Source organism: Bos indicus, chromosome 9 (genome assembly GCF_029378745.1).
Source record: "Bos indicus isolate NIAB-ARS_2022 breed Sahiwal x Tharparkar chromosome 9, NIAB-ARS_B.indTharparkar_mat_pri_1.0, whole genome shotgun sequence".
Taxonomy (NCBI): domain Eukaryota; kingdom Metazoa; phylum Chordata; class Mammalia; order Artiodactyla; family Bovidae; genus Bos; species Bos indicus.
Genome location: NC_091768.1, coordinates 8345068 through 8367840, shown reverse-complemented (window position 1 = coordinate 8367840; position 22773 = coordinate 8345068). Strand labels below are relative to the sequence as shown.

At 38.1% G+C, this 22773-nt stretch overlaps 1 protein-coding gene across 4 annotated transcripts in view; it reads right to left on the bottom strand.

Annotated features, from left to right (window-relative positions):
- The window catches only part of ADGRB3 (adhesion G protein-coupled receptor B3), an 894978-nt gene that overhangs the window by 41303 nt on the left and 830902 nt on the right, over positions 1–22773 (bottom strand). For 3 of the 4 annotated variants that reach the window (XM_070795669.1, XM_070795668.1, XM_070795671.1), the window contains 5 exons: positions 21888–21957; positions 18972–19038; positions 16373–16458; positions 8894–8992; positions 8405–8576 (listed from right to left, as the gene is read on the bottom strand). In XM_070795669.1, the coding sequence (XP_070651770.1) occupies positions 8405–8576; positions 8894–8992; positions 16373–16458; positions 18972–19038; positions 21888–21957 (494 nt within the window). The remainder of the gene's footprint in view (positions 1–8404; positions 8577–8893; positions 8993–16372; positions 16459–18971; positions 19039–21887; positions 21958–22773) is intronic. The other variant, XM_070795670.1, reaches the window with a different exon arrangement.

Sequence of the window (22773 nt, the reverse complement as noted above, 5' to 3'; positions counted from 1 at the left end):
ACCACAGCAAGCTATCAGGTGTCTTCTGAGACGACCCGTCAGGCACAACCAAAGTTACCTTGGCCAAATCTTTCTGGGGGCGGCTCTAAGATCTCCTGAGAAAGCTATCCCCCCTTTTCCTGTGTATGGGTTCCTGGGAAAGAACAGCGTTCGGAGGTCTGCAGGGTGTATCTCGCTCCTGCCCCTCCCCTGGGGACACTGACTCAGTTCATCTCAGCAGCAGCTAGCAAGAGCATTTCTGCTGGGTCTTGCTCTGAAGACAGCGGGCAATGCCACGATGAAAGTCAGTGCCAGATTTAGAGTCTGCTGGGGAAGAACGCGGAGCAATGCTTGGCGGAGCTGCAATTTAGAGGGAGCTCCGGGAGAGAGCTGCACTGCTGGAGACTGGCTCTGTATTTAGCTACAGGCCCCAAATCTTCACCTTTTAAGAAGACAGCTTTACCTCCGGGTTGTCTCCCTTACTTTCTAATTTCCGAGGATCGTTTATTTGAGATTGTTAGACTAGGAGAAGAGCTTAACTTTTTTTTTTTCTTTCTGAATCTAATATCAACTATTGTTTCTATTGATTCATAGTTGAACAAATGGCTTTTAAATTACATTAAATTTCATATCATTTCACCAGTAAATGAATGAGTGTTGTCAGTTTCATGTGTATTATACCAGTTCACAGAAGCACCATGAATAACTACACATAATTAAAGTATTATTTGACCTCTCTGATAGGAAAGGAAATGAACAAACATGGTTAATCATTTCCTATATGTTGAAGGAAAAATATGGACTTTGGTCCCAGATTTCAGTCCTAATGACTTTCTATTGGAATTCTCTAACACTCAAGGGATTGTCACTTAGTCTCAAAATTGTTGCAGAGTTTTACGTTTCCTTGTATCAGATTTAAGGGTCACAGAAGCTGCCCTCCATAACATTTCACATGTGTGATCTGAAAAAGTGTAACAGCATTTCTTTAGCACAGGATGAGAAAAGAAGGAAAGGGAGTCACACACCAGACACCTCCACCCACGCCTTCCCGGAAGATACTTTGAGCCCCCTGCTGTCCATGTCAAGGCAGAAAACAAAAGCTTTATTCGTGACCTCTTCTTACATTTATCTTAAACCTTTATTCCAGATGTACTCAACTTCTCCTCACCAGTTTAACACTGTTGCAAGCTGGGGCTCTGCGGTCTGAAAGGAGAGAGAAGGGAGCTAGAAAGCCGTGGCTGGATGCTACCTGGCAGACACGCCAGAGTTTGCCAATCTCTGCCATGACCTCTCTGTGTCTTAACTTGTTCACTGATGCTATATCCTATGAGTCAACCTGGTTTCACCCTCTTGCGAAGCTCCCTGTATGGAGTTGGAGAACCACAATGTGGATCAAGATGGACAGAAATATTCATGACAGAACTGAAATTATGCTCCAATCAGAAAAGCTGAACTTGGAAGGAAAGATAAGACTAACAGTCTATTGACTAAGAAACGGCATGACTCCTGAGTGCAGGGAGGCTGGTGATATCTGGGAGAAGCATATAGGGCTATACGTGGTCCTTGCCTGCTCCTGTACACATGCCTATTTAAAGGCATCTCTGTGTTTCCTACCCTTTGTTCCAACTAAAATCCAGCTTTATTGTGGTACCTTTAGCCATTCTCCCATTTCCAGACACACATTCTGTCTTATTAAAAACTAGACAAACAAAATAAATCTTTAAATGAATTTTTTTTTTGGAAGCTTCAATTCAACCTGACAAAGATGAAGCTCTTAGCAACTCACCTCACTCTCTTTAACCCAACTCCCCTCCAAGCAAGAACCCTGACCCTCCCCACCCTGGGCTACTCACTCATTTTCTGAAATCTCTTCCTTGTGACATACAGTGGCCTCTTTTCAAGGCCTTTGCTCACCATCAAGAGAAAGCTCTAAAACACCACTTAGTGCTGCACCCTTAAATGTCAACGGTTCTGTTTTTCTCTAGGCGCCACGGTCAGAGCCATCAAAAAAAAAAAAAAAAAAATCATCCTGTTTTCCAGGATCATGCCATCACTTGCTTTATGCCTCCATGGGCCCCAGGAGGTCTCAGAGGAGAAGCAACTCTCTGCAACTCACCACAAGCTTCATTTCTAAGAAGCCATACGCCCATGGCCCTCTCTCCATTTTCCTCCACGTGAAACTTTCACTTTCTTCCTCAGGACCCCCACAGGTTCTGAAGTCTTCTATCACCCACCCCCTCATCTTCCAAGACCACTGAAGCCCCTGCCCTCTTTCCACTGAGGACTAAGATGTACCTTCTTCTGTGGTACATGGGTCCTACCAAATTTCCCTGCAAATCAATCTGGGAGAGTCATGCAACTCTCCATCTGAACTATATTATGTACAATACACCTCTTTTCAAATTGCCATTAAGTACCATTACTGGTTTCATTTTTTTAAAAAATAATATATTTGGGAGAGAATATTTGTTTTAACTGAGATAGTTAAGGTGGCTTGTCTGCCTTGTATATTCACTGTTATATGCTTGTAAATAACTTTGCTCATGTGTGTTTTTATGAAAATAATAAGTCAAAATGGGAATTTCACAAAAAAAAGGAGGCGGGACTGGAAGGGAGTGGGAGATTCAGAAAGAAAGAAAACCCTGTTCATGTTTATTTTAAGCATTTGCTACAAAATCGCTTCCCAGGTTTGGATGAAGCTTCTGGGACCTCATCTGGTACAGCCCAGCCCTCCTGCCAGCAGCAGGGAAAGAAGAGAGACGAGCTTGGCCCTGCCACTGAAGCTTCGGAGCCGCCCCAGTGTCCTCACACACCGACACGACAAAATGATCCATTTAGGCACTCTCTGTTCCCCCTTCCTTTCAGCGAGAGGGTTTTATTGTAGCTTATTTCGTACCACAGTCTTGTTATTTTCCCCCTCTGCCATCAAGCTGTACGACTGTCTCAGATCCAGGCACAGCCAGAGACAGCAGCCATGAGAAGAATGTGCAGCACCAGGGAAGCGGTTTCCTAGCAACCGGAACTATTTCAAAGCGTTCATGGCTCTGGGGTAGTTAGACTTTCCATAGCAATGCAGAGAATAGTAAACAGTGGGTATGTCGTTATGTGCTTAATGCAAATGAATTCTAATCAAGAAAGCACACGGAACTCTCCTCCGTGCTCTGTGGCGACCTAAATAGGAAGGGAATCCAAAAAAGAGGGCATACATGTAAACATACAGCTGATTCACTTTGTTGTACATCAAAAACTAACACAACATTGTAAAACAGCTCTACTCCAATAGAGATTAATAAAAAACACTTAAGATGGAAAAAAATGACGGGTAAATGAAGGAAACACCTATATTTTCTATTTTCTAGTATATCATTATTTTCTATTAGATCCTTATCCTTATTAGGTATGACACATTAGCTTTCAAGATGTAGGTTTCTGAAAGTCATGTGTTGTGATCAGATGGTTTAATTTTTTAAAAATTCTCATTCCCTCTTTGCATTTTCTCTTTTGTCAGAGACATCTGCTAAAGCAATTTAAAAGAGAAAGGGGCTTCAGAAGAAGAAACCATACTTCAAGAATATACATGTTATGAAATTTAAACATTAAGATCTCAGTCTGGAGTCACAACCAATTACTAAGCAAATAATCAATCTGATTTATTTTTTTAGAAAAGTGAAATATAATTAAGTTGAGATCATACCAGAATGATCCTTTCTCCTTTCTTTCTTGACTTGTAATAGTTTAGAAAAATTTGATCCATTGAAAGCAGTGGTGCTTTAAAAATGAATGAAGAGAACCCCCCCCCTTAACATTTAAAATGCCAGTGTTTTACAGTATTTTATTTCTTTTCTCCTTCTTAACCTGCAAAGCTCCCTTCCTCCCCTATGCACACCCACGTGCTTCAGAGAAGACTGCAGAAATAAACACGGGGAAAGCCTTTTGAATCATATTGGATGAAACATTAAAGACTAAAGACAACCAAATTATGTTAGCATGTACCAAAATACACAGAAACAGTAATATGTTTATTTGTATCCAGCCTCTCTCTAAATTGAAGGAAATATTCCTTAGTTTGCTCATATACTTTTCTTGTTTGTTTTTTAAAACAGCTTTATTGGGATGGGATTTACATATCATAAAGGTCACCCATGTAAGGTGTATAAAGGCTTTTAGAAACTAACCTAGAATCCAATTTGAAAATCTTTTCATCACCCCCAAAATAAACCCAATACCCATTGACAGTCATCCCTTATTTTCTACCAACCCCCACCCCAGCTCTAGGCAATTACTGTTGTCCTTTCTTACTATATACTTTTACAAAAGAAGTCCAGGGAATTCCCTGGCTGTCCAGTGGTTAGGACTCTGTGTTTTCACTGCTAAGGGTCCAGGTTTGACGGCTAGTTGGGGAACTAAGACCTTATAAGCCATGTGACACAGTCAAACAAACAAATTAATTAAAAAATAAAATATAAACATCTAGCATAGATGCTGGCACATAGCAAGGACACCATAAATTTTAAAGAAATAAAAAAACAAAGAGTACATACAAATTATTTTGAATTGTTGTGAAGGAAATGTTTTAAAGTGAAAAAAATCAGTAGATAAAAAACTCCTATCAGATTATCAAGTAGAGTGATAGATCGGAGTCATTACCCAATATTTTACAGGTAGCTATTGAGTTCATCTGCTCTGGTGTGTTTTTATGAAATGTTTGTTCGCAGGAGACACTAAGGACATGGAAAGGTGCCTTGTTCTCCTGGACTGTGGTTAATGCTAGGGCTGTGTGTCCACACACAGCCAGACAGACCCATCGCTAGTGTCTGGCAGTTTACATTTAGAAGGTCAAAAGAAAAAAAACCTTCTATGAATTCAGTAAGATACCCTTATGATGCATTCTTTGGAATTTGCAAAATTTAAGAGGCTCTTGGTTTTTCAGTAACAATTTCCACTGAAGAATTCTGAAAGAGACTTGTATTTCTTCTCTGTGTATTTTAGCAATGTTACAGGGTATTTTTAAGGGTTAATGCAAAACTACTGAATATGCAATTTATGATTTCAGTGTTAAAATGAGAGACATGACACTCTGTTATTAATTTATCAACAATAAAATTATTCAATTTGAACTAATCATTGAAAATGGAACAACAGGGCCAAAAATCCATATTTTGCTTCCTATTAATACAGAAAATATATATTTACAGACACGTATTTAACAGAAGTATTTCTATATGATTTAATTTAATTACTCTTAAGAGAGTCCCTCTTAAGAGATCCAACCAGTTCATCCTAAAGGAAATCAGTCCTGAATATTCTTTGGAAGGACTGATGCTGAAGCTGAAACTCCAGTACTTTGGCCACCTGATGTGAAGAACTGACTCCTTGGAAAAGACCCTGATGTTGGGAAAGACTGAAGGTGGGAAGAGAAGGGGATGACAGAGGATGAGATGCTTGGATGGCATCACTGACTCAATAGACATGAGTTTGAGTAAACTCTGGGAGTTGGTGATGGACAGGGATGCCTAGCATGCTGCAGTCCATGGGGTCGCAAAGAGTCAGACATGATTGAGTGACTGAAACTGAACTCTTAATTCATGTTTTTGATAATTTTTAATCCAATTAGCAAGTATGGAAAAGTTCTGGTGGAACTGAATTTTTGTGCCAAGTATTTTTCTTCATGTAAGCAGCACAAATTTGATAATCAGCCAACAAAATATCTGTCACTTTAAAACCTGAATATTTTGATCATAGCCTAAGGCTTTTTAGAGAGCTTATTCTTGAAGAAAAATAAAGACTTAATTTAGAGATGGGACATTTTCTCCTCTTTAACACCTAAAGTATTAATATCTTCTGAAAATCTTATGCAGATAAATCATGTATCTTCCTTACAGCCCACATTGTTCATCCTGAATCATCAATCAAAAAAGTATCGTGTCCACACACTTAGAACAATTTTGTTACATAAACATTTTAGAGATAATATTAACACAGAAGACTCTCAGGATAGTGAGCGAGTCAATTCCTAGGCAGATTGAGAAGAAGTCCAGGGTCCCCAAGGAGGAGAAAGGGGTCTGGGGCTCTTGAAGTGGAAATGCTATGCTATGCTATGCTAAGTCACTTCAGTCGTGTCCGACTCTGTGTGACCCCATAGACGGCAGCCACCAGGCTCCCCGGTCCCTGGGATTCTCCAGGCAAGAACACTGGAGTGGGTTGTCATTTCCTTCTCCAATGCATGAAAGTGAAAAGTGAAAGCGAAGTCACTCAGTCGTGTCCGACTCTTAGCGACCCCATGGACTGCAGCCTACCAGGCTCCTCCATCCATGGGATTTTCCAGGCAAGAGTACTGGAGTGGGGTGCCACTGCCTTCTACGTGAAGTGGAAATAGGGTTCTGGAATTCTCAAGGAGGAGAAAAGGACAAATGTTTTTTTCCTTCTATATTCCTTAGTCTTAGTCAATTACACAACTCAGTTTAAACTGTACTGAGGAAGGTTCAGTCATGTCTGACTCTTTGTGACCCCATGGACTGTAGACTACCAGACTTCTCTGTCCATGGAATTTTCCAGGCAAGAATACTGGAATTCCCTTCTCCAGGAGATCTTCCCAACCCAGGGATTGAACCCGGGTCTCCCGCATTGTAGCAGACGCTTTACCGCCTGAGCCACCAGGGAAATCCAAACTGTACTAGGGATTATAGAACAACAATGTATTGGGCTGGAGGACAGTTTCTCCTTCCTGAAAACCTGACTAATCCTGATACCTTAGAATGTATTATGGGAGTGGGTCTGCCAGGATCTTTCTATTGTTAAATTCTAATCTTGTTATCCTAAAATGTAAATTGTGGGAGTGGGTCTGGTAAAATTTTCACAAACTTGAGACATTCTTTTGATTCATTGTAATAACAAATTAAAAGGTATATAACTCCATTGCTAACACTAGCAAGGGGGTACTCTTTCTGCCCCCTTCTGATGCCTATGTCAGAAGCTTTCTCTATCTCCTTTATACTTTAATGAAACTTTATTACACAAAAGCTCTGAGTGATCAAGCCTTGTCTCTGGCCCCGGATTGAATTCTTCTCCTCTGGAGGCCAAGAATCCCGGCATCTTTTCATGGTTCAGCAACAACCTTTCAATAGTTATGGTCGGAGAAGAACATTTTTATGCAACTTTGGCATATGAAAAATTCAACACTTAAAAGGTTTTTAATGCTGATATTCTAGGTAGTAATTTGTGATGTCCTGGCAACGGTGAGCTAGATCAGATCTTTTAAATGATGGAATTCCCTTTCCCCTTGCAATGTGAAGTCATTCTTCTGTTTTCCTTGTTTTTCATCATACAGTGTTCTTGGAATACACTTGTGGGTTTATGGCTGACATCTGTATTATACTAAAGGAACTCAGAAACCTTGTTCTCCTCATCTGGTAAATGAGGTTAAAACCTTTGCTTACCTTCACACATCACTGAAGAAGCTATGGAATGTGTAGTCAGATGCACATGTGTCATTCTGCAATATGCACATCATAATAAAGTTTTCATGCAAGCTAGATAATACAAAATGACAGCGGATACCACCTTCTCAAAATTACTAGCATGGCACTGTGTCACTCTGTGTTTTAGTCACCACCATCCCCAGAGTAAATGCTAAAATGACTCAGAAACCTTGTAAACACTGTCGGTGCTTGCAAGCACTCAGAATAATTTTTGCACCAGTTGGAAAACAATATTTTATCCCTAAATAATTTAAGTGTGAACTCCATCACTCATCTGGATAGATTTGGTGCATGTCAGTCTCAGTTCATGAAGGATGACTTCCTTCTGTCAGTGCTATCAGCAAACCTCACCAGAACCTGGAAAAATGCTGTGATTATAGACCTACAGTCCTTGGGGACTGTCCATCATGCTCCACTGTTGGGGGGGGGGGTGGTGTGTGTGTGTTTTCTAAGCATCAAATCCATATCAAAAGCATCCCTTTTGAGTAACCTTAACCACACCTTAGTACAGAGACAAAAGAATTGCTCATTCATCTTCAACATTTTCTACCTAAAACAAAATTAGTTAAGTATGAGGAATGGGGTTACGCAGTGTGTAGAAGCACAAGTTAGGGAACAGGTTTAAGAAACAACATCATATTATTTTTTACAGATAGGCTGCCCACCCTCTTATCTATACCTGTGATTGCATCATAGCCTCTCTTGGCACCCTCTGCTGATGTTTTCCCTTGCTTCATCCCATTTGTTTTAACCTGTCATTTTCAGAGTCCAAAGAGTCCCCTTTCCCTTAACCTTTTCCTTTAACATTGACTCTCCAACAATTGTCTTTAGAGGAGACCAGCTTTAATCTCAAGATCCAGTTATTAAAAGAAAAGATCCTATTTATTAACACGGAAAATACTCTTCTAAGTATCATTCTTCATTCCTGCAAGAATGATCTTTCTCACCTCTCTTCGAAGAATGCAGTGGACCATGACTATCACAAAGCCTTGTAATGAATCAAACACGGCAAAAAGTATCTGAAACAGGATGGAGCGTTTGTCTGTCATGGCCAGAACTGCAGACATCCACGTCAGAGCCAGAAGGGGCAACACCACACAGGAGCTCCAGAGAGATGCCCTGTTGGAAGAGAAGAAGGGACGTTATGTAGCTGCACGTCCACCTCAGGCCATAACCTAATCCCCGTTCAACAAAGCATTCTTGTATGTGGCACCAATATATTAACTTGGAAGCCACAAAGCATATAAGATTCCACAGTTTTACTTATTTTTTGATAAGCAATCCCACAATAGTTATAAAAACAGTTGCAAATTACAAACATTTAAGTATGATCTTAGTTCTAATATTAGTGAATATGATTTATTTTCCATCATAGCATTTTCTCACATGCATGGTAAAAGATTTGTAACAAGAAGATGTAAATGATTGGGACTAACATGGCGTTACTGGCGGTGGTGGCTGATAAAGCTGTTGTTGAAACTACTCCACACTTGGCACATTTGAGCGTCAAACCGCTATGAGGCTCACTCATCTGACTGCAAACAAACAGAACACCCACAAAAAGAACAAAATATTGAATTGGCACCAAAAAAAAGTTGCTGCTATAAGTTAGCTTTTAAATATGATTTCATGCAGAAAAGCATATTTATCAAAGAGGAATTCTTTTGGTCGTGTTTAAAGATGCATTTATACTACACAGTATTTTTGTAACATTTACCTCTTAATAATATGGGCCTTTGTTACATGTAAATCATATTTCGATCATTTATACCATAAATGGCCCTTGTATCTACAGGTCAAAGTTGCCCAATACACTGAGTTAAACATAAGCATATATTTGTGTGGACATACAGTGAAAACCCTTTATTCAGAACCTTGATAATCAAACAGGTAAGGATTACTAGTTTCAAAGATTTTCAATGTCATTTACAGGAGGAACATAATATCAACTAAAACCTTCTGAAATACACACAGGTATCTCAGAACTCCAACATAAGGAGATACATATTATAAGCTTTTAGTCCTATGAGGAAGATGTAGCCTTTAACCCAACATATTTACATTTTGAAATTTCATTTAGCATCAGTGTACTGCCTATATTTTAGGATGATCTGAATAGAGAGATTGATAAATTTGATGAAGTATTAGTTGCTAATAAATAGAGTGGTAGCTTAGCTTTAATAAGACACATTTAATATAGTCACTAAGTTCAAAATGTTCTTTCTGAACATTTTGTCACAGACTTAAACCTAATAGTTTTTAAATGGTATATTCAAGTCTAGAGGATTCTGCAGGCAAATTCAGATTCAATCTACTATCTCATAGAAGCAAGTCACACGATGTAGAAAAACTTGACATATATTTCTTTAGAAAAGAGTATTTTTTAAATGAAAGGTTTAACAGAACCTTACCCTCTTAGGAGAAACCAAAATGGAATTATTTGAATCAAACTTCAAAACACCTTGAAATAATTTTCTGTGGTCTCTCATCCATTACTGTGTGATGTTTATGTGTAAAATACAGGCTTTCCCTATACTTTGACATTTTAGGAATCAGTGAACTAAAATGTATTGGAATGGGTGAATTTAATTCAGATGACCATTTTATCTACTACTGTGGGCAAGAATCCCTTAGAAGAAATGGAATGGCTCTCACAGTCAACAAAAGAGTCCAAAATTCTGTACTTGGGTGCAGTCTCAAAAATGACAGAATGATCTCTGTTCATTTCCAAGGCAAACCATTCAATATCACTGTAATCCAAGTCTATACCCTGACCAGTAATGCCAAAGAAGCTGACGTTGAATGGTCCTATGAAGACCTACAAGACCTTCTAAACCTAACAGCAAAAGAAGATGTCCTTTTCATCATAGGGGACTGGAACACAAAAGTACGAAGTCAACAGATACCTGGAGTAACAGGCAAATTTGGCCTTGGAGTACAGAATGAAGCAGGGCAAAAGCTAACAGAGTTTTGCCAAGAGAACACACTGGTCATAGCAAACACCCTCTTCCAATAACACAAGAGATGACTCTAAACATGGACATCACTGGGTGGTCAACACTGAAATCAGACTTATTACATTCTCTGCAGCTGAAGATGGAGAAGCTCCATACAGTCAGCAAAAACAAGACTTGGAGCTGACTGTGGCTCAGATCATGAACTCCTTATTGCCAAATTCAGACTTCAATTGAAGAAAGTAGGGAAAACCACTAAACCATTCAGGTATGATCTAAATAAAATCCTTTATGATTATACAGTGGAAGTGACAAATAGAATCAAGGGACTACATATGATAGACAGAGTGCCTGAAGAATGATGGACAGAGGAAATCATGACATGGTACAGGAGGCAGTGATCTAGACCATCCCCAAGAAAAAGAAATGCAAAAAGGCAAAATGGTTGTCTGAGGAGGCCTTACAAATAGCTGAGAAAAGAAGAGAAGTGAAAGGCAAAGGAGAAAAGGAAAGATATACCCATTTAATGCAGAGTTCCAAAGAATAGCAGGAGAGATAAGAAAGCCTTTCTAAGTGATCAATACAAAGAAGTAGAGGAAAACAATAGAATGGGAAAGACTAGAGATTTCTTCAAGGAAATTAGAGATACCAAGGGAACATTTCATGCAAAGATGGGCAGAATAAAAGACAGAAATGGTATGGACCTAACAGAAGCAGAAGATATTAAGAAGAGGTGGCAAGAAAACACAGAAGATTTTCATGACCCAGATAACTATGATGGTGTGATTACTCACCTAGAGCCAGACATCCTGGAGGGCGGTCAAGTGGGCCTTAGGAAGCATCACTATGAACACAGCTAGTGGAGGTGATGGAATGCCAGTTGAACTATATCAAATCCTAAAAGGTGATGCTGTGAAAGTGCTGCACTCAATATGCCAGCAAATTTGGAAAACTTAGCAGTGGCCAAAGAACTGAAAAAGGTCAGTTTTCATTCCAATTCCAAAGAAAGGCAATGCCAAAGAATGTTCAAACTACCACACAATTGCACTCATCTCACACGATAGCAAAGTAATGCTCAAAATTCTCCCAGTGAAGTTTCAATAGTATGTGAACCAAGAACTTACACAGATATTTAAGCTGGATTCAGAAAAGGCAGAGGAACCAGAGATCAAATTGCCAACATCTGTTGTATCATAAAAAAGTGAGAGAGTTCCATAAGAACATCTACTTCTACTTTATTGACTATGCCAAAGCCTTTGACTATGTGGATCACAGCACACTGTGGAAAATTCTTCAAGAGATGGGAATACCAGACCACCTGACATGCCTCCTGAGGAATCTGTATGCAGGTCAAGAAGCAACAATTAGAACTGGACATGGAACTATGGACTAGTTCCAAATTGGGGAAGGGGTATGTCAAGGCTGTATATTGTCACCCAGCTTATTTAACTTATATGCAGAGTACATCATGAGAAAAGCTGGACTGAATGAAGCACAAGCTGGAATCAAGATTGCTGGGAGAAATATCAATAACCTCAGATATGCAGATGACACCAAAATTATGGCCGAAAGAGAAGAACTAAAGAGCCTCTTGATGAAAGTTAAAGAGGAGAGTGAAAATGTTAGCTTAAAACTCACATTCAGAAAATTGAGATCATGGCATCTGGTCCCATCACTTCATGGCAAATATATGGGGAAACAGTGGAAACAGTGACAGACATTTTTTTGGGCTCCAAAATCACTGCAGATGGTGACTGCCACCATGAAATTAAAAGACGCTTGCTCCTTGGAAGAAAAGTTATGACCAACCTAGACAGCATATCTGGAGAAGGCAATGGCACCCCACTCTAGCACTTTTGCCTGGAAAATCCCATGATCGGAGGAGGCTGGTGGGCTGCAATCCATGGGGTCGTTAAGAGTTGGGCATGACTGAGTGACTTCACTTTCACTTTTCACTTTCATGCATTGGAGAAGGAAATGGCATCCCACTCCAGTGTTCTTGCCTGGAGAATCCCAAGGACGGAGGAGCCTGATGGGCTGCTGTCTATGGGGTCTCACAGAGTCGGACACGACTGAAGCGACTTAGCAGCAGCAGCAGACAGCATATTAAAAAGCAGAGACATTACTTTGCCAACAAAGGTCCATCTAGTCAAAGTTTTGGTTTTTACAGTAGTCATGTATGGATATGAGAGTTGCACTATAAAGAAAGCTGAGCACCAAAGAATTGATGCTTTTGAACTGTGGTGCTGGAGAAGACTCTTGAGAGTCCCTTGGACTGCAAGGACAGCAACCAGTCCATCCTAAAGGAAATCAGTCCTGAATATTCATTAGAAGGACTGATGTAGAAGCTGTAAGTCTAATATGTTGGCCACCTGATGTGAAGAACTGACTCATTTGAAAAGACCGTGATGCTGGGAAAGATTGAAGACAGGAGGAGAAGGGGACGACAGAGGATGAGATGGTTGGATGGCATCACCGACTCAATGGACATGAGTTTGAGTAAATTCCAGAAGTTGGTGATGGACAGGGAGGCCTGGTATGCTGCAGTCCATGGGGTCACAAAGAGTTGGACTGAACTGAACTGATCAGGTTTTCCCAGTAGTTTTTTAAAAAACTAATATTATGGTGGACCATATTTAAACTAAAAATGGTAGAACAGAGAAAGTGACAAGGGCCTCATAATTTAGAATGTCTGGTTTCTTTTAAAGAGGTGCCTTCATTGGTGAATTGAACTTTTTTTTACATTTTATTTTATTTTTAAACTTTACATAATTTTATTAGTTTTGCCAAATATCAAAATGAATCCGCCACAGGTATACGTGTGATAAATCTGAAATTTATTAAGTAAGCAGATTAATCAGTAGACCCCATGAGAAAGATCAAAACTCTGAGTTAGATGTGTGGGTAGAGAATATGATTCTAAACTATTCACTTTACTGATTCAACTTAGGGCAAAGGTACTAGCCACAAGTATCCAGACTTTTCCACATAATAACTAATAACAGTCTACCCAGTTTGGCTCATGAATGCTTCAGTGGCCAGTGTGTTTGCATCTGCTCCCAGAAGAATGCCTATACCAATATTCTTCACATTATATACTTCATAATAGTAGATAAGAAAGTTCCATTCAGGAAAAAAGAAGAAAATGAAATATCTTATTTGAGATGCTCTAAAAAGACACGTCATTTTATCTTATTTTCACTCTTTTCCAAATATCACTTTATATATGATATGTTGACATTTGCAGTAAATTCCCCCTTGGTAACTAACTATCCTTTATGTATTAGAAAACGTTATTCTAGTTTGGGTATTACAAAACTTGTCAAATTATTGTATTATTGTTTTAATATGCATTCACCCATTCTTTTATTAATCTTTATTGAGCATAAACTATTTGCTTGTCAGTTTCTAATAATTGATGATGAAAAGAAGAAAGGAGATTAAGAAGTAGGTAAAATGGGAAGAGGAATATGTTGATAGAATATGTTGGTACTATATTTGATTCCAAATTATAATGTTTCAAAGGAAACATATGCATATGTATATATATTCTAATAACCTGAAATGGTCTATATTTACAATTAGAGTATCAATTAAATTAATCAGTTAGCTTCTTTACTAATGTTTCTTTAGATAATTCTGATTATGTTCTTCACTGAAGTCTGTGTTATTGGTCTCACTGCTTCTCTGGGAACTAAAAATTAGCTGCAAATGTTCAGGTATGAAAAATTCATTCAGTCACACATTGGAATAGAGAGCAAATTTCAATCTTTAAGCTAAAATAGCATTTTCTATTATAAAAAAAAATTAAGCCTAGAATCATTAATTTATTAATAGTCTTTTTCTGCTGTGGACAGTAACCAACATTCTGCTGCTTTAACTTGTATTAACTTTATTTGTATTTCTCCAGTAGTGGCCTTTCAACAAGGAAAAAAAAAAACTGTTTGACTCAGTTTTCCCAGTAAAATAGATGCAACTTCTTTGACATTTTTAGAAACAGGTATTTTAAAATTAATATGTAGACTGAAATGGATACTTTCTACATTCATAAGGATAATGTCATTTCTCCTAAACCTATGTTATGCCTTACAAAGAGTTACATGAATCAAACTGCATATTACATATAAAACAATCAAATGAGAAAAACAATACTGACTGACTTTAATAAATCCTTAGCATTATGCTTATTCTGATAATCTCATCTCTTATTCTGACCTCAGTGTCATGAATGGTGGAATCATGGGTGCTTGCTTGACAGAAGTTCAGGGTCCTTTGCAAACAAACTGTCCAGCTTGGCTTCTTCATGCCACCCATCATAACAAGAGTCACCAGTGCTGAGTGAGTGCTTGCTTGCTACTTGCTAGATACTCTAGTGAATGCTTGCTTGCTATTTGCTAGATACTCTAGTGAATGCTTTACACACTTTTTTTTTCCCATATACTTTTATCATAAGGCAAGAGTTATTACCCCCATTTTATAGGTAAGAAGATTGAGCTTCAGAAAGATGAAATAACATGCCTAAAGACACACAAAGCTAAGAAATTGCAGAGCTAAATACTGAGCATGATTTTCTCTTTTACCTCCAAGCTTTATCTTAACCACTAACCCACTCCACCCTCAATTTCAGCAAGTAATTATACAACTTTACATCACTAGTGGCAGAAATGAGTTTCTATATCCAGTACCCAGTATGAACAATTTATTCTAACATGATTAACCTAGGCAGAAATAACTGAAGTAGCTGTTGCTCCAATTCTAACCATACATCAGACTATCGATTAATAGTGTGTGAAAGTTTCACATTTAAATGGCATAGGAAGCTCAGTGTCTATCCAAGCTCAAGTCTGCCTGTTTAAAGTTGCTTTAAGAGACTTATCTGAAGTGAAAGAGGTCTCCAGATGGGAAGTGATTCCCTCTCAGAAAGGAACCACCAATTATGTGTTTATTACATCATTGCAGTTCTAATGTTTGATTTGAATGATATCCAACTTCACACTGAAAGCCATTAAACCTAATCTTTTAATAGGGGAAAAATGCCCAGCCTATCTTGTCTATTATTACATAGATTATAAACACATAAATGACTTAAAATTCCCACCAGCCAGTGATAAAATACTATGACCATTAAGGATACCACAGATTATTAAAGAAATGAGAACATCTGGGGTAAGCTTTGAATGGGGGTACAGTTAAACAGAAAGGAGAAACCTATAAACATTTTATAAGAAAAGATACAAAGGGAAATTCAAAGACATTACTATTTAATTCAAGGTTTTACAAATTTATGAGTTAATGATATAACTTTTAAAAGCTGCTATCAACCTGCTTATGAAATGTTATTAAGTCATTAGATATGGTGATATTATAATAACAGTAAAATTAAAGGAGATACTTTGCAAAATTTTATAAGTGGTTAAAATGTACAAGTGAAAATTATGAGTAACTTTCTAGCAAGTTATAGTGAAAATGTCATAAAAATGAATGTATGATAAAACTAGTGTTTCCTGACTATTTCGAGTGAAGAATTTTTCTGATATATACAATGAACAAATAAAAGGCAATATTTTTGCCCTACTAAGGTTTGCTTGTCCTTATTCTGTTGTGTCCCATGCTGAAATTAGGTTCAATCTACCCTCCTTTGTGACCAAAACTAGGAGGTCTTTGAAACTCTCACCCAAGAACAATTATTCAAGTCTAGCCTTAATATTTAACCTTCTTATCTTACAAACAGGCAATACACACAAACAAATCCAGATTTTCTTAATGGACTTTTTAATTATTTTCAGATTTTGCTGACACCTCTTAAGAATAGCCCATTGGAAGCTCGAATGGCATAGTCCACCATACACACCGGTTTTTCAAGAACAAAATCCAAGGCCCAGTCAAATGCAGGCGGTGATCTGGGACTGGTGTGTGGGACGTGCTGTAAAGACCCTTCAAAATCCACCAATTGCAGCTTACCCGGCTCTGTGTTTGAGCTTTTTATCTAGGATCCCATCTCTTGAAACAAGTTTATTAAATACCAAAATGCCAATCACCATGTTGACCTGTCAGACAGAAACAAAGGTTGAAGGGAATCAGGTCCCTGATTTTTCTCAAGAACCCACTTTTATCCATTCACAACCTTGGCAGAATTATGTACTCACAACGGTAGTGACAGGAAGCCCTTCTCAAACATTTCATAAGTGCATACAGGAAAATAGGGCAATTTACCAGTAGTGTCAGTGTCCATCTCTTAAAGGATTCTCGTGAGTTGGCTAGGTGGGTTACTTTAATGTTCTAAAGTACATTCAGCCCATTTACTGTCCATGCTTTGCAGTTAACACCGAGGAAATTAATATTGCACAGGCTAACTTTTAAATTGCCATATTATGCCAATCTAGCATTCTTCTCTCTGACTCATCCTTGAATAAAACAAATGGACTAATGAGCTTCACACTGTGTCTGGGTATCAGAAGATTATGTCTTGCAACGTGCAGCCAGGGTGAGTCCTGCCAGGCAGAGGTGCTAAGATTTGTCATTGCCCGGAACTGGGAGAACAGAATGACTCTATCCTTCATGCTGTGCAACTATTTTCTCCCATGAGACTGGGGGCATTTTAATGCACCTTGCTTTTCTGGACAAAGGGGAAAGCCTATTCAATTCACCAGCAACCTTTCAGATGGACACTTACACTAATTTTTATAATGTGCTCTATTGAACCAGTCTCAGCATCTCTAAGACTCTTCTATCCATTTAAAAGGTCTCTTGCATAACACAGCTGAGATGAAATCAGACATATTCATCTTTCTCAAGTCAAATTGTAAAATGCTGCAGAGAGAGCTGCGGTCTAGTTGTAGCGGCTTTATTATAAGTGCGCTGGGTTCTCTAACCTACTGGCACTTCCTGATAAAGGAATCCAGTACAATGCTGAAACCAAGATAATCAAGGAAAAATATTTTCTCCTTTTTGCCTTCCTGTTCCTTACCCTCCACAGTCAAAGGAATCTTGGTGTGACACCCATTGCAAATGGTGAAGCCTGTACATTGCAACTAGTAGCTTGCGAAAAATCTGTTTTAAATGAAGCAGGATGACTGGTTCATAAAAAAGAAACTTCTACTTTTCCAATATACTTCGAGCAGATGGAATATAAAGCTGGAGTCTGCTTAATTACTGGTGTAAAGAAGATCCAAAGAAACTGTTAGGTAAAGACTTAGAAGGGGCTCCTCTTCACAGCTTCTTAACAAGATACCATTTGATCAAGCGAAAGACTGACTCATCTTCGTATATCTATATTTGAACTAAAAAACTGTATTCTGTGGATTCTATTAATCTATAATTTAAACATGAGAGAATTCATCACCACTCCAAAGACCTTTTGTCTTTCAATTACACACATACTCATTGTTTCTTCACTTTAGGGTTATATGTATATTAATCTAGATGCCTAGGGAAATAATTCAGTTGATTAAATAAAAATTCAATGCAGTGGATAGAACTATGTCTGATAGTTTTAGTTTTCCTATGCTCTTCTAACACTCATGCCTAGATTTTCTTGTAAATCACCAACAATTTCTGCTCCCTTTTATAATGTAGAGGAGGAAGAACAAACTTTAAAGAAAGAAAACCACATAGAACTATTAAGAAAGATATCTCCAGCTTCCAACTTATTGAATGATTCGTTCAAGAATCGAAAAGGTAACTTTTCAGTTAGAAATCTGATTGTACAGTGAAATGCATCTTTGTATTTAATTCAGATTGTTTCTTTTTTCTCTGACATTTTTCAAAGATTTATTACATAAGAAAGATCTGTAATCAATAAATTCAGAGACACAGAGGAAAGGCAAGTTTGTGGAAAATTTTCATGTTCCTATAAATAAACATGCAAAGGAATTATTTTGTGATTCAAAAAAGAAAAATTTGTAAAACTTCATGCATAAATATGGTAGGGGTTCTCAACTAGAGGGGGGTGATTTGTACCCTCAGTGAACATTGCAAAATCTCTGGAGACATTTTCTGATTATTACAACTTGAAGGGTACCATTGCTATTTAGCAGGTAGATGCCAGTGGTGCTGATAAATACACAGGACAGCCCCACAACAAAGAAATGTCCAGTTCAAAACATCTGTAGCAGTGAGGAGGAGAAACTTTGACACATGAACATACATTTTCTGGTTGATATTTGGTGTCAGCCCCAGACACCAAATTAAGAGATCTAAATAATTATGTAGATCATATTACAAAAGTATAAAGGTATAATAGTGTAAAGGTGAAATAATAATAAATGAGGAAATTCTATATGTTAACAAGGAAGAATTTACCAAAACTTACTCAAACTTCTTCACAAATGTGAAATTCCTGAAAGAGAAATCCCATACTCTCATGCTTAATATTCTTCAGGCTTCAAAATAAGAATATTTTAGTGTGATAAAGTGCTGGGTAGACATCAACATTAAAATTTAAGTAACGATTCATCAAACTTTAAAATTTCTGCACAATCAATACGGAAGTGTCACTCTAATGGAAGCAAAGTAGACTTTCTTTGTTAAGAAAAACAATTAAGCTGATTTTGGTGTTTACCAGGACAACAGCGGCTGCAGGTCCCACAAAGGCGTAGAGCAGACCTCCTTCAAGAGAGAGCCAGCAACTGGAAAGAACATCAGATAAAAACTAACACCAATTAGTGACACGTATTACATCACTAACGTGTGACACAAACAGTTTGGACTATGTGCTTAGTCTTGGAATTCTGGCATATTTCAAGGGTTCATAGTTTTTTAAAAAAATACAAGGAAGATATGGAAAAAAGCTAAAATTAGCGCACTTCGTGAGTAGCAAATACCACATACCTCTCACAGACAAGAAACTTTGATTATGAGGCTTTACTGTCAGGCAGTTAAAACATTTTAGACAAATTACTGTTGCAGCAAGATTTTTACAGTGACTTTCAGTACAAATGTAACTATTAAGTTATGCAAAATGCTGCTTTATATCCATTATGGAATTTTTTAAGTATACTCTGAAGCAGAAACAGTGTGTTTTTAGAGACTTATATGTGCCATTTACCTGTTCTTCCTTGAGGCCATTGAGATAGTGGAAGATATTGGTTTAAAAGCCATCATTGCAGGGAACAGAAAATCTACATTTTGTATGTTTTTTTTTTCTTTCTTCCAATTTTACTTTTTCCCAGACTGCTAAAAAATCACTAAAGATAAGCTTTTGAATGAAAATAAGTATAGCTGTGTTTGTTTCAATTAATAGATTCCCCAAGAGTTGCAGGTTTTCATGGACAAAGACAGTAAACATTTAGGTACAAATGCTCATTCTGTCACATCAAAGGACTGTCAAGAGGTCTTCCAGATGCAGAGTTGTGTCTACCACTTCATGCACCTCTCCTTAACCTCTGACCCTTTCATATTAGTTCTCAGTCCCCTGAATCAGCATGCTGCCTCCAAAATGAACAACAATCAACAATAAACAATACCTGGGGCTTCCTTGATGGCTCAGTGGTAAAGAGTCCACCTGCCAATGCAGGAGACACAGGTTTGATCCCTGACCCAGGAAGATCGCACAGGCCACAGTGCCACCAAGTCTGTGGGCCACCACTATCAAGCCTGTCCTCAAGAGCCCAGGCGCTGCAACTGTTGACCCCACATGCTGAAACTACTGAAGCCATTGCTCCCTAGAGCCCACATTACAGAACAAGAGAAGCCTCCCAGTGAGAAGCATCACAACTCGAGATGAGCCCATGCTCACCGCCACCGGAGAAAAGCCCGTGCAGCAACAAAGACCCAGCACAGACAAAATAAACAATCTTATTAAAAAGAACACTTAACAATACTCTTCTCTCCTCTTCTAAGAACTTTTTTATATTGGCTGTGGTGGTGGTTCCATGATTCATGCATTTGATAACTCACAGGATTATATACATTTAATAGTGCATGCTACCATGTAAATCAGTGTGTGTGTGTGTGTGTGTGTTTTCAAAGTCTGCATCTAGTTATTGCTCCTTGGTCATAACAGCAATTGATAAAATTCTACTTTCCCACTGTGAGATCAACAATGTAATGTCTATTAAAAAAAAAAAAACAAAAACCACCTGGAGGAAAAGCCCTTAGGTATGATAGAACACTTCAGTTTGGCGTCTCCAAGACTGCCACTAAACTTCTCCTGCAGTTTTGTGTAAATTCATCTTCAAATTGGTACTCTCCTGCTTGTACTGCATTCATTTTCAAATACACTCCTTGAGAGCTGGAACTGTGCCATCTATGATCCTACTTCTTTCCATATCCCCACCACAGTGGATTTCAAAAAGAGTCATGCTATTTTGAAAAATAACAGATTAAAGGCAACGGTGCTATAGGAAGACAGCTCTACAGTATACGCTCTCAGCTCATCCTGTAGGTTGTATGAGAGAAACAAGCGCTCTGATGATGTGAGTTCTTGCAATTCTTTGGAAGTTTCCTTGGGATGGCAAGTCCAGTGGTGTCTCTTGGCACACTTTCCACTTAGATGAACCCACCAAGGGCCTAATAAGCCCCAATTCCTATCTCAAACCTGAAGACAATGAAACAGGACACATCCTTTTAAGACTTACACTTCTAACAAGATGCCATCCTTCTCCCCATTTCTCAGCTGTCTCCTTTACTTTAAAGAGCAGATGAAGCAAAATATGAGACTGTACTGCTTTACATTTGAAATATTAAATATAAACTTGACAAATTCTCCCACAGAATGTTCTCAGTTTTACAGGTCTGATTAGGGTAGGCTGGTACCACATCCCCTTTTACTCCCTTCTAGTTTCTTCTGTAGCCCAGGCATTCTATAATGTGGTCTACTGATCCCCTGGCCTTTGAATTTGAATACATATCTCCCTAATACAGCAACAAAACTTGAAGTAACATGACAAAATATGGTTGCTGCCAGTATATATTATCATCTGTGAAATCAGAAGCTCAGATCAGAGTCCTATTTTAAAGTGTAAACGTGTCAAGATTTATCCAGGTCTTTAAAAATGCATCTGAGATGGAACATGCAATGTAAATATAGAAATATTTTACAAATTATGATTCTACTTAACCATTAATGCTGGAATGACCTATATGGGAATACAATCTAAAAAAAGAGTGGAAATGTATATATATATATATATATATATATATATAACTGATTAACTTGCTGTATAGCAGAAACTAACAGAACGTTGTAAATCAGCTATACTCCAACAAAAATTAATTTCAAAGAAAGAAAGAAATTAAGACTCTGGTGTTCCAAAGAAATGGGAAATTAAAAGAATTCTGAACAGCCCTGCAGCATTTAATGCCGAACTTTTGTGCATTTAAGAAACCTTACATCATTCCTCGTAATGTGACTTCAACCACCGTTAATGACTCAGTGACAGAGTACAAGCCATCAGCAGTGCCAGCCAAGACTAATGAAGCATATTTGACAGTTTACTTAATTATAAATAAGATTTATCACCGTGGACAGACTTACTAGTGATCAGTGCCATATCCTTTTGTCCTGGTGAAGCCTACGGATGTGGCCACCACTAACGCTGGTAAACCTGCAAGAAAAGCATTGTCACATTTCACATTCAGCTTCCGCCACTGTGCACACGGGCTCAAGCAAAGCCAGGACAGACCCGGAACACTGAAATTGGAGGAACTACCTATGGATGGATCACTTCATAAAATATTATAAAATTTTTTCCAAGTACAAAAATATGAGTGTGATAGCTGGGTTTTTAAGTCAGTGCATTTCTCTGATGTTGCTAGGTTACCACTGCATTTGACATGAGTTTAAAAGAAACTCATAACAGAGATTTAGTATATCTTTTTAAGTTATTTTTTCCCTAGGGGTTTACATTCCTATAAAGGAATTTATAGTTATAAAATCAGAAAGGCAAAAAAAAAAAAAAAAAGGATGTTTTGGGGTGATGGAATATCATACAAGTGGAATGTACAGTTGACCTCATATTGATCCACATCAAGCTGTACTTATAATAAGACAGAAAAAATATATCTCATCATTTAACTCTTTATGATTTACTTATACTAACAAGAATGTAGGAACAAGGTTAAAGGCCCTGAGGATCTTTAGGCTTCCCACTCATCCTCTTTTCACAATCCTGAATGAAGGTCAGCGATTTATGCCAATTTTTCTTCATGAACCTCTAGGTAGGTAACACTCCATGCCTTAGTCCCTCTTGGCATTCAAGTGCCAGCATCCCTGCAGCAACTCTGACCCGACATCTTTTACTTTATGCTTCTACGAATCATGCTTACCTTGCTCAAGTTCAACAGAAACTCCCTGTGTTTGGTGAGTGGGATTCAGTCTGACCTAAGTTGCTAACTTTTTTTTTAAGTTCTAGAAGACCATG